Source organism: Notechis scutatus, chromosome 1, assembly GCF_049901735.1.
Source record: "Notechis scutatus isolate UNSWTSFEM ecotype Mainland chromosome 1, rNotScu1.2, whole genome shotgun sequence".
Lineage (NCBI taxonomy): Eukaryota > Metazoa > Chordata > Lepidosauria > Squamata > Elapidae > Notechis > Notechis scutatus.
In genome coordinates this window covers 91,088,600-91,101,614 of record NC_142009.1, presented here as the reverse complement: position 1 = coordinate 91,101,614, position 13,015 = coordinate 91,088,600, and the positions used below count along the sequence as shown (strand labels likewise).

Sequence of the window (13,015 nt, the reverse complement as noted above, 5' to 3'; positions counted from 1 at the left end):
GTTGGTTTTTTAAAATTTATATTGCACCCTATTTGCACATGGAGACTCAAGGCGGCCTACAGAATATAAAACCCCATATAAAAACAATAAAGCTAGTAAGAGTCATATAATAAATTAATATACTAATCACCCCCCACCCAGGCAACAGCACCTCACACGAGCCATTTAATGAGCTCCATCCCACTCTGGGTTTTCATGCAAAACAAAATCTTTAGTAAAACAATAAATTACATTTGCTATGAGTTGATTTTTCTGTTTATGCCATACAACATGTAGAAAGGGGCTAGTGAACTATTAATCTAACTGCATGATTAATTATACTTTATTTTGAATATGTTGTCTGTTTTGCATGTGCAGGGAATAGTTTTTATGACTTTTTTTGCTTCTTCCTAAATGATATTTTCTAATAAAAAGTTTGTTTCCAATTTTTATTAGTGAAATAATATAGGACTATCAGTCGCATGTACGACCATAGATTACGGTAAATTTTGCAAGCAGATAAAGTGTGGAATGCTAAATGTTTATTTTTATTTTATCATAATGTATGAACCCACCCATTTCTAGCCTTAAAATAACTGATCCTATATTCAGTAAAAAATTGTAAAAAAAACACCTTGTCTTCTGTCCACTTGTCTTGTTATTGAGCCACATTAAAAGGATTAACTCCAATTAAAATATTGTGCTGTTTTATTGTTGTAAAAATCACACAGTTGCTATTTCTGATTCTGCTGAGATACTTCCATGCATTTTAACATCTATGATCCCACAGCCAGAATAAGCCATTAAATAGAATATCTGCTGTTAGTCAGCATTAATGCAAATTTACATATGAGATCAAAAGGTGTGTATTATACAATATACAACAAATCCTAATACAGTACATCAACCTGAATAGCAGGATACACTCAGGAAACGTTGTGTTAATAATGAAGCCTGTCTTCAAGCCAGAAGAAGAATGCTTGGAGACATGAACAGAAATAAGAGCCCAACTTTTTAAGAAACACAAATTGGGGGCAGGGGGGTGGGTGGTGAGGAGTGGAAGGGGCAGACTGGGGAAGAGTTGAGGTACTGACACATTTCTTGACCACAGAGTGTGTTACAGTAATGTTTGGTGGGTGTGTCAGTTTGTAAAGGATAATGTGCAAAGCATGCAACTATATGTGGTGTTCAGGAAATGTGCATGACTGAGATCAACACCCGATCCTTTCACAGAAGAGAAACACTTTGTGTGCAGACTGCAAAATGACATCATGAATGCAAACATTTCAACAATAGTCAAGCTGTGTCACACATGCAATGGATTAAACAGGCAAGGACAACAGAATTTGGTATGGCAAAGTATAAAAGGACATAGGCAGAACTTGGAACATAATTGGGTTAATCAAAAAGAATAGGTTTCTGAACTCACTAATGATTGGCAAGACTGCAAAGTCTGATTTGGGGGATTGGTGATGACCACAGCTGGCTAATTTCCATTTACACAGTAAGACAGATGTGTAAAAGGTATTTATGATAAATATATGTGGTTTTGTGATAAAGGTAGCTATTGGGATGTTTTTACTCGTGATTTTTGATGTGAAAAATACAAAATTCATTCAGTATTCAGTTCCAGTTTGGGATATAGGCCACTTAAGTTGTATAAATCTGGCTCCAACTTAAAAATTATGTCCTCCCAAGAAAATGGGAAGATTGGCAGTGCCAATATATTGAACATTCAAGGAAACACTTATTCCATTCTTTGTATTAAAATTATAAAAAGTTACTTAAATACAACTGTGGACAGAGGACATAACAATCACAACGAAAATGTTAAGAGTGCACTGAGTGAAACATATGGGATTTTAATTAGGCCTTTTACCCAATTTTCTGTTTCAGAGTTAATTATTTCACAGTTAATGGCAATTGGTTTATAAGTGAGAGAAGGGTCGAAGCTGTTCCAGTTGAACCTCCAGTGAAATTCTCTCTTCCAGGACATCCTAGAAAGGAAAAAATTGCCATTTAGATACCATAATGAAAGTGTATTACTATGTATACATGCAGACACATGCACATTAAATATATATATATATAAAGTTTGCTGTGTTCTGCTTGATTGGTGTCTCTAATATCTTCTGTCTGTTTTTTGGCTCTTTTTGTATCTTGATTGGCTGGCAGCATTGTGTTACTTTATTGGAGGCCTTTAGTGCAGCTTGGCTTCAGGTAAATGGACGGCTATCATTAGTTAGGAAGCTGGGTTTCATCTGGGTGCCTGGTTGGGGTGTGTTTGAACTGGAGGTATCAGAGGGGATCTGTTTGTGCCCAGGTGTTTGCCTGGCTTGTGGTGTGGAGATTTTATATATATATAACTTTTACTTCAGCATGCAAAATTTCTGCCTAAACAAGCGTTCTTTGTATTTTTCTTAAAAACATGTCAGCAATTATGTTCAATAATCTTGTTTACTGAGGAACACTTGTAGTATCTTTGCAAGTGAAAAAGTAAATCAATAAAGAAATATTGAAAAGACTATGTTTCAACAAACCTCTATTTTATATTTAGTATATAGAAAATATTAATGGATGTATGAATGGCATATGATATCAGTTTATCAGTAGTAAAATTCATTATTGTCTTAAGAGTAGCTGGCGTGAACACAACTAATGCTGAAAATCTACTTTTATAAAGCTATGTTACTGGAAAAATGTAGTGAGGATTAAACACTTATATTCTCTGTGAATCTGCAGTCAAAATCTTCTAAGGATGATTGTTCTACCAACGGTTTCAGTGAAATGTTTGAGAATAGATTTGTCAACATCTCCTCCTCATTCATAGATAGGATACTTATGTCAAACTGAATGACTCTTTTTCCTTCTCCCGCCTAATCTCATGGAGTTTTCCAACATGTTCTGAAGCCCTTGGTATTCTGCAGAATACAGCTCACTTAAACTATATGAAGAAAGTAGCTGATCTCCAAGAGAACATGCAAACTGAAAGCATGAGCTATGGATCCTGGGCTTTTCTTTACAAGTTTGCTAAACGGAAAGCACAATGTATGTTTGTAAAACATCTCATAACAACTTGTCAGTTATCTTACCTTTAATTGTTGCTGCAATTCACTGTTCAGTCTGGCCAAAACAGTATTGGTCTCCTTATTGCGTCTAATTGATGCCTGAATAGCTTTCTTGTCCTTTCCCACCGATCTGAGGGGACATTTCATGACACAACTTTCAGGAATTGTGGAACACTTCCCCTTCCCCCAAAAGCTCAATTGTTCTGAACACAATATTGTTAAATTCCTTAGCTCTGTAATATGTTTAATTGAACAGTTGTAAAGAAAATGCCTTTTATAATTTTGGGATTCTATTTTCTCAGATTACAGAGCTACTATTTAAAAGTATTTAAAGCTTATATGCATTTACTGGCACTTTCTAAGACTCTTTTTTTCTATGAAGAGATCCCATGTTGAACAACTCAAATCAAGTTCCAACAGGACAGAATATCTGTAGCTCAGGAACTGTGGAATCCTTACTGCTCTCTTAATTTATTTGCTTGCAAATGTTTTATTACCCATCTAGGTAACAACATCAATGTCAGTGAGTGTGGGTTCTGCTCCCTGTTTATATACAACGGCTTTTTTAGTGTTTGAAACAACAAAGCTGCTATCTACACATTTCATTACTTTACTTTATTCTTCACAACTTTATAGCTTTAAAATAACTGAACATGTTTCCAACGACAGTTTAAACAGCAGCAGTTTATATGATTGTCTGTGTAAACATAGGTTACCATACATGGGGACAATGCATTCCCCAATGCATTGTCATATTTTGTGGTTTGCCCAGAACCCCCCAAAATCACAAGTTTTTTGGGGGGGCGGGGAAGCAGTTTACAAAATCAAAAGAACATTATCCTGCACCTTTGACCACTGTAACTTAGAATACCAAAGTTCTCAATCTTCAGCCTTCCCCCTTGGACACACCTTAGAATTCAATTTTAGTTTAGAACAAATGGAAAAAGTTATCCCAACGTTAGTTAGTTGCATTTTCTCAATCATATAAAAAAAAAGCTCCACAAGATGAAGGAAGGTTCTATGTGCATTTGTGAGTTTACACGAGCCATTTCATTCCATCTTTATATAGAATACATAGATATTTTATGTAATTTTAATAAAAAGGCACTTGGAAAAAGTAGCTTGCAAAATATTTTGTAGCAATTTTCCCCATAGCCTCAATTTTGGCAGATTAAAGCTTGTTTTTACTGCCTTTCTTAGCAATTCAAGCATCACAGACCATTAAATTGCCTTTTTAATACAACTATTTCCTATTTAAAGTGAAAATATCTCAGTATTAGAGTTACTCATACACATCTTGGGTTACCTAGGGATAGATGGCTGAGAAGCAAGAACAGCAGCTATGACACCTGCTTTCTGCGCAGGTTCCTCAACTTCAGGTCTCAGCTCATCTTCGGATTTTGGCCTTCTGCGGATAGGCTTTGGTGGTGGTGCTAGAGGTGTAGTGCCTTTGGCCTAAAAAAGAGTCATCATGGTTGATGAATACATATTGAAATAAGTTTCATCCACCCTCAGAAATATTAGTTGGTTAAATAATTACAAATATTAATTATTTAAGCTGTAAGAACCACTTTGATGTAGGGGTTAAGGCAGGGGTGTAAACTCTTTCATTGAGGGCCACATCAGGGTTGTTTGACCTCAGGGTGTGGCCAGGGTGGACATGACCAGCTTGATGTCACTCATGGGGTGTGTGTGTCTGTGGTGGCCTGAGTGCTCTGCCAGTGAAACAGGCTCCCAAGCTCAATTTTTGGCTGCAAAGGCCTCCTGCAGCCCTTCACCAACAAAAACAGAGCCTGTAGGGGGTGCACGCAGCTCCCCTAAGCTCCGTTTTCGTTGGTGGAGGGCTGCAAGAGGCTGTTATGGCTGAAAATGGAGTCTGGGAGGGACATGCATGGCCCTCTCGAGCTCCATTTTTGCTGGCAAAGGCATCACAGGCCAGTCCTTCGCTATTTCCAGGGCGACCCCATGGGCCAGATCTAAGCACCCCATAGGCTGGATTCGGCCCACGGGCCTTGTGTTTGACACCCCTGGGTTAAGGCATCAGGCTAGAAACCAGGAAAAATCAGGAGATTGACTTCCTGTCCCATCTTATGCACAAAGCCATGTAGGTTACCTGGGCCAATCCCCTCCTCTCAGCTTTTGAAAGGGCAATAGCTAATTACTTCCAAAATTTTGCCAAGTCCATGCAGTTGCCGGGAGTCATCAATGACTTGAAGGCACACACATGCACACACAGAAAGCTTAGTGATTTAAACTAATTAGTACAATTTATTATGGATTTTTACTGTATTATGAATCTTACTGTAAGTCTAATTAATGAGAGACCACACACAATTTTACAAGTTACATAAGGTGGCTGTGCCTAGGGATATAGGACCTTTTCTGAGAGGTCACCTCACTTGGTAGAAGCAGCTAATTTTCATAAACCTCTTTGAAGACATCAGCCACAAAAAGAATCAGCAGCCATTTGCACTTCCTGCTAATTTCTTGATTTTCCTTGATTCTTCAGTTCTTTAACAAAGAAAGCTTATCTGCTCTGTGCTCATTATTTATAAACAGTGAAAAGAAAATAAACCGGAATGAATTGCTTTCTGTGCAATGATTAATACATTTTATAAGATATGTTCACCTGTTAGTATGTTGCATACCATGTTTGCAGGGGTAGTAGAAACTGTTTTGTCTTCTATTCTTCCATCTCCTTTGGCAACTCTTATAGATCCTGCAGTATCAGAGGGTTTTTCTACCTAAAGAGAGTCAGGGAAATATTTCCAGAAACTTATCATGGCTAAAGATGAAACTGCTCTTCAAATTTATGGAAGGTTTCATGGTACTTAATATAGCTAATAGATAGATACATATATTGATATGTGCTAACCTGGACCACCTCTGGAAGTTTCTCTATTTCTTCAACATCCTCTTCATTTACATTTGATGCGGCAAAAACCTCAAAATGGCTAAAGTCTGCAAAGTTTGGCTGTTCTGGGATTTGTTGAGGTGAAGTATTGTTATGCACTATTAGGCCGTCAGCATCTGCTGATCGGTGAACGTGGCTTCCAGCCTATAATTAAAAAGAAGAAGAACTTTTGAAAATCTAAAAAAAAAAAAAAAAGCAAAAAGTCAATCAAGAAAGTATGCTACTATACCCTTAACCTAGTCATCACCAACTCAATCAAATTATAGCCCTGGTTAGGAGGACACTTTCGCACCATGAGAGCTCATTCATTTTGAGAAGGCAAAATTCTTGCTTGCTTTCTCCAAGACAGGCCTAGTGTGACCTATGCACTGGCAAAGAGTCCTATAATAAAGTATTATTTTAGTATTTCATGGCCCAGGGGAAAATGCAATCCCCAAAATAATGTCATAAGGAAATATTGCTAAGTTAAATAGAAATTCAAGTATACCTGTGTGGGCTGAGGTCTTGGAGGCACTGCAGGAGGACAAGCAATCGCTCCAGTCTGCTGTTGACCTAAAAAAACAGTAAAATTGAAAAGCTTCTGGCTTAATAATACACTAATCATATTAATTTCTGGAAAATATTTAGCTGTTGTTTGGATATAATACAGCATCCTGTCTAAAATTAGAGTCATACCTTAGTGGTATCTGTTGCTCTATTTCAGCCCATCATACATGTTAAGGGTATATAATGTTTAATAGGTTTAATAGACTTTTTAGGCAAAGTCTTTTATTTATTAATTACAGTAGCAAGAAGATAGAAATTCTTTAAACCATTTTAGAATGTCTATACTATTTTGAATTTTATACAAGGTCACAGTTGCAATTACAATTGATAGTACTTTGAATGCCATGCAAAATTTGTACCAAATATTTTTACCTAACTGATTCATTACCTAATATATACTATTATCCCTGGATGTCCATAGATTGTAATGTGTCCAGTGACAACTGGCAATTGCAGCTATCCTGTTTCACATGGTTTTATTAATTTTTTGTTTGGTAAATCTATGTTTTGTGTTTGGTTATAACTCTTGAGCAATTATTTCTGTAAGAACATAAACAGTGGACTTCTGGCCCATCTAGTCCTGCAATGTGTTCTCTCAATGGCCAAGCAACTGCATAAAGAAGTCTATTAGTCTCCAAGCAGATGGCTTTAGAAGCAGCCACACATTGCCATCAAGACCAATTTATGATTTCCTGTTCTGACCCAGGCTTCATCAAACATACTTAAACACAAACTTATTTTAAAAGCAACACCTATTTTATTGCAACACTGGGAATTATTTGCATTCCCAGCCAGAACTAATTATAAACAGTTCCCCAAGATAAGCACACACCTATCAGTGCTGTGGAATGCTGCCAAAAACAGAAGTATCCAAATTAATTATAACAGAAACCATCCAAAGTACCAGAAAAAAACGACCAGAATACACAGAGCTTCAAGGAAGACTCGGAATCTATTGAACTGCTTTGCTTCCTGCAAAGCTTTCATCACTGAGGTCTGACTTTTATCCCTTATGGGAGGGGCAATCACCTCCCAGCCTTACTCCTGAGTTGTCCTTCTGCTTCAGCTGCTCTCGCCTTCTAGCAGCTCTGCGCACACGCGCACTGGGAACAGGCTCCCCAGAGTCCTTTGCTTTGCTGCTGCCAGACTCTGAAGGCAGCACCCCACTCCCAGATGGTCCTGGCTCCATCCCTGCATCAGACACAGGACCCTCGTCCAAGTCATCTCCAGATTCCCTGACTGGTTCCTTTTCTTCCTCACTGTCCGATACCGCTGCCGTCTACACCGACTACTGGTGAACCACAACATTTCCATAAATTGGTTCAATGTTTCTGAAGCCAGCCAGGCTGGAAGCCCGCGTATCTTATGATAACACCACATCTCAAGGTAAAAGATATCATATCATGCTCTCCAAATTAAAATATACAGATTGTCATTAACAAATGGGAACCCTGGTTCACTAAACTGTATCAGAGGTGTTTTCCTTTGAGCTTTGTATAGACATTCCTGTGATTTAAAATTGAAGACTACAGAATTATAGTAATATCATCACATTAAATTCCTCTGTTAAAAAAAAGCACTACCAAGACTCTGGGAATATTAAGAGCTGAGGAATTTCTCTCTGAGGAAACATAATAATTAGTATCTTAATTGTAGGTTTTGAAGAATAGAATCCATTACTAACCATCTTAGAATTATGAAGTCTTGAATATGTAATGTTTTTAAAAACTACCATTAATTTTGTACTTTGAAAGTTATTTTTCCCCTCTGTATTAGAATAGAGTCTTGTAGCATTTAATATGGTACCTTAATTGTAATAGCAGTATTAACTATATTTCACTAGTTTCATAAGACTTCTTTAATATTACTTGAAAAAAAATCTAAATTATTTCACAAGCAACATGTGCATTTCTAACAAATGTATTAATTAAAATAAAAAACACGCCGCCACACATTTCAACTACGCCCACCTGGAGTAACTGGGAAGGTCCTATTCATATCTAAAGATGATGATCGTGAATGAGAGGGATGAGGCCTTGGAGGGGGTGGAGGAGGAGCAGGGTTATCTGGAGAAGTCCCTGAATGTGACCTGAAAAACAATGGAACTACAGAAATTCTATTGCAAACTGCAACTTCCAAAGACTAAAAGATCAGAAAAGTAACATATTAACTTACAAAATAATATCCTGCCATTTTGGATGAAAACAAACTTGACTGGGGATATTGAACTTATGCAATGCAAAGAATTGTGTATCACACCTGACACATTTGTTATAATTGCTAATACAACGAAGTTCAGCTGTGGCTTTTTCATTTATACATTTACATTTGAAAATGGAAATATTAAGAATCAAGGCAGTGTTCCCCAATCTGATGCCCCATCAAGATGTGCTAGAGTCCATCGCTTCATCCAACAGGCAACCCATTGTATCTGGAAGGAAAAACTTTGAGAATACCAGTTGAGGAAAGTCTGAATTAAAAACTTTAAAGCAGCGGTCCCCAACCTATCTGGCTCTGTGGACAGGCAGTGGGGTGGGGGGAGGGAGAAGGGATGTGCACGCATGTGCCACTTGCGCAAATGCAGCTTTGCGCGCTCACCTGCTGTTTGCGTGACTCAGTTCCCAATGGGCTGCGGCCCACTACCAGGCTACAGACCAGAGGTTGAGAGTCCCTGTGGAGCAATAGGGCCTTTCTTTTTGACCTTCTGAAACTAGCTCTTATCAGGTACTGTACCTTCCTCAATAATCATGGAGAAATCTGGGACTGTGCAGTCAGGGAAGTTGGAAACTCGACAATAAAAGAGCCCAAGCTGTTTATTGGAAAGCAGTTATTTTATCAGGTAACAGAGAAGGGTGAGGAATGCTTTGCAGAAACAGCATCTTCAGGGGGAAGGTGTGTGTGTGCTCTTATTATTTGCACATATGTTACTCACTATAAAAATTATTTGCACAAATATAATATAATTATATAGGTATATATAATTCACTAAAATTATTTGCACTATAAGAATTGTGTAGCTTATGAATTGATGATTGAGTTTATCACCATTTTCCTGCTTTTGTTTTGCACCTGTATATTGTACTTCTATTGTTTTATTTCATGAAAGCAGGATACAATGTTTTTAATAAGCAAATAAAATTAGGTGAGTACAACTAGCAGGAGCACTTATAGAATGCGTTATTATTTTTGGAACAATTTCCTTTAAAAAAAAGATTAATAGGAAAAAGAGCAACATAGTGACTATTTAGCTGAGGACAGTGAGATTTCTGAAGACGGAATGACACATTCTGCAATGCATAACTATGCACCTCCGTTATTCCATTTCATTTTGCCTAGAACTCAGTCATCTATCTATTTAAACAGTCTGTGAGAGTTTTAACTTCTAAAAGCCTAAAATACTGCAAATCTTCTGAATTGATAACTCTGAAAAGTAGTATATGAGCATTTATTTTATTTTTCTCTTAATGTTGCAGAAAAATAAACATAATGCTATTAAATGTGGAGCAGTAATACCAGGGAATATTATAAACTCTTGAATCACTATCATAGAATCACAGGAAGTTTTACCAGACTAAAGTATGTTCTGCAAACAACCTACAAGGTGACCAGTTCAACCAAACAGCATTCTGTTTTAATATTTAAGCAGCCAATTACCGTTGTCTAGTTACAGTAGTTCCAATGTGTTCTGCATCTGAAGTAAAGGAATCTGAGCTGCTGTAACCATCTGCTGAAATACATTAAAATAAAATCTTACCTTTGATGAATTACATTACATTACTATCGACAGAATGATAATTTAACTTTTAAGAATGTAAAAAATAATAAATTGAGCCCAACTGATAAAATATTTGACATAAGACACATTGCTAGTGTCCAGCCCTGACACTACCATTAAGTGTATGCTCTTATAGGTATATAGATGGCCCACAATGGATACTTACAGCATAAAAGAAATTACAGTATATAAGTAAATAATTTTAAGTGAGCAGAATGTCACATAAAAATGCTAAGTTTAAGAAATCCATAGTCTACCGCCTGGAAGATTGTGTTGCATGAATGAATTTCTACTAGAAAGGATTGTGTGAATCATAAAATTTGAAAGATCTTCCCCTGACATAGATGGGATTGGATATTTACTGAATTAAATCGTATCTTTATACTAGGAGAAAACATTTTGACTAAAAGTGGTCCTCGAGTTACAACAGTTAGCGACTGTTCAAAGTTATGTCACTGAAAAAAGTGACTTTTGACCATTTTTCATAGTTATGACTTCTGCAGCTTCCCCATGAACATTTATTTTTATTATTTTTTATCTTACTGGAATAACACATTTTTCAACACATTACTGAAAAATAAATATCGATACTTGCCAGCTGTATTTCCTCCTGTGAATTTTACTGATGAACTTATTTTACTTTCTTCTGCAAGATCTGGTGACTTCACTAGCAAGGGACTTGTAGGATTTGTGTGATCTGGAAAGAAATTTTAAAACATTCAGTGCAAATTTAGGTAATTACTTTGACTATTTGGGACTAAGATTGTGCAGTTTAATGCAAGCCACTAACAATAATGGTGTGCTTGCCTGCTTGATTTGAAACAAGAAAACAGAAAAGAAATGATATGTTAAACTAGTTTTGGTATATGAAGTCAGACCCAACATGAGAAATTTAAATCTGAACGCTGCAAGGTTGATCCTGAATTTTTATTCAAAGGTAAACCAATACAGAGATAATGTCTCAAAATCTCTAACTGAACTTTTGCAGTTTGTTTCTTCATTGTCCTTTATTTTGTAACCTTGCCTCACTACGAGATCTAGAGAAATTGTACATGCTTTTATATAACTCTGATTACTTGTAGCAAATATTCCCCCAATGATTGATTTGGCATTTGCTCCATAATTTGGTTTACAATTTGAGCTGTATTGTTTTTCTAGTTGTCAATAGAGAAAATCAGGGACATCATGTCCTTCTTTAAAATATAAAAATGCATTTTCAAACCTGAACTTTTAGAAAAATGTATTGGAAAGTGAACTCACATAAGTACCAAACTGAATCTATTTTGACCCCCTTCCAGTATTTAAGATCTATATTACATCAGAGGTGAGCTGGATTCTTGACAGAAGAGTTAACTGAGGATAACCAATTATGTTGCCATTGGTGAAATATGCACTATACAGTCTTATCACTGTACAGTCTGTCACAAGCCTTAATCATCATCTCGTGATACAGTTACAGTGGTACATTCTGTCTCTTTCTCTCTCTCTCTTTCTCTCTCTTTCTTTCTCTCTCTCTCTCTCTCTCTCACACACACACACACCAATTAACAGTCTGCCTGACACTTTCTTTTTATATTGGTTATTTCACGGAATTCAAAACTTTTCACAGTGAATCAGGAACATTTGTCAGTTTATACCTTTGTACATGGGTAGGCAATTAATTTTGCCAAGGGGTTACTCCCACTCTCCACATGACTGCTGCGCAGACAGGGAGAGTCAAAGAATCAAATATGGCTTGTGGACCGTAAAATGCCTATGTCTACCTTAGCAGGTAACAAAACCTGGATAGCCATCCATTTTTGAAAAATAAACAGCAATACAGTTAGAATTAAAACTAAGTAAATATAAATTCAAAAGTAAATATGAAAACAAGGATGATTACAAACTGGAAGGATGTGTGTGTGTGTGTGTGTGTGTGTGTGTGTGTGAGAGAGAGAGAGAGAGAGAGATCTTAGGAATTTATGAACATTTTAAGTATTACTGTGCAATATTTCTCTTTAATACAGTGCAATATTTTATTCTATAGAAAAAGGCAATCTGTTAAGAAAAACTTAAGTTAAACCTGAGACTCAGTTTGGCAGAATTTGTCCTTAAAATAGTTTTTCAAGACTCTTTGTTCGGTTAATTTTTAAGTTGAAACAGTTTCCTGTGTTTTTGAATCCCATTACATTACTCCAATGCAATATGTGGTATTCATATAAAATACTATTGGGTGAGTCAAAATTATTCAAAAACACTCTTTATGTGCACCAATTAAAATGGCATATTTTGAAATATATAATGAGTAACAAAATGATTACAATCTTTCCTTAGAGTCTTTAATTTTGTGGTTTTTTTTAACAAATAATTATTGTGGAAGTGATTCTTGGCTATTAAAAAGATTCTTCTATAAGTGACAAGCATCTCTTACCATTTCCAGTTCTTTTAAGTTCCATTTCTTGCATATGAATTTTGCTTGGGGTCATTCGAATAGGAACAGGGTGAACAATAGCAGTATCCTAAAACAGAAAGGGATTTGAAAGGAAACTATTTAAGCCAATTATTCTATCCTGAATAGATTGGTTTCTATATATCATTTTATGTTAAATTTTGAAACATTAAACTATGTTGACTGTTTAAAAATAAGAAATAAGATAAACTATTCTGAGACTTATTATCCATATCCATAGCCATTTCACTTTTCTCCTTTTGTTGCTGCTTTGCTTATGTGTTCCTTGGTTACCTTTTCCCTAG

The 13,015-nt window shown here is 36.3% G+C and overlaps 1 protein-coding gene across 19 annotated transcripts in view; it reads right to left on the bottom strand.

Moving 5' to 3' along the window:
• Positions 1-669: 669 nt before the first annotated feature.
• REPS1 (RALBP1 associated Eps domain containing 1) overlaps positions 670-13,015 on the bottom strand; it is a 46,554-nt gene continuing 34,208 nt past the window's right edge. For 7 of the 19 annotated variants that reach the window (XM_026666176.2, XM_087970832.1, XM_026666181.2 and 4 more), the window contains 10 exons: positions 12,693-12,780; positions 10,878-10,979; positions 10,162-10,234; positions 8,478-8,596; positions 6,449-6,513; positions 5,923-6,105; positions 5,696-5,791; positions 4,354-4,502; positions 3,072-3,177; positions 670-1,976 (listed from right to left, as the gene is read on the bottom strand). In XM_026666176.2, the coding sequence (XP_026521961.1) occupies positions 1,908-1,976; positions 3,072-3,177; positions 4,354-4,502; positions 5,696-5,791; positions 5,923-6,105; positions 6,449-6,513; positions 8,478-8,596; positions 10,162-10,234; positions 10,878-10,979; positions 12,693-12,780 (1,050 nt within the window). In that variant the 3' untranslated portion in view covers positions 670-1,907. Of the gene's footprint in view, positions 1,977-3,071; positions 3,178-4,353; positions 4,503-5,676; positions 5,792-5,922; positions 6,106-6,448; positions 6,514-8,477; positions 8,597-10,161; positions 10,235-10,877; positions 10,980-12,692; positions 12,781-13,015 lie in introns of all 19 variants that reach the window. The other 12 variants (XM_026666177.2, XM_087970840.1, XM_026666183.2 and 9 more) reach the window with 3 other exon arrangements.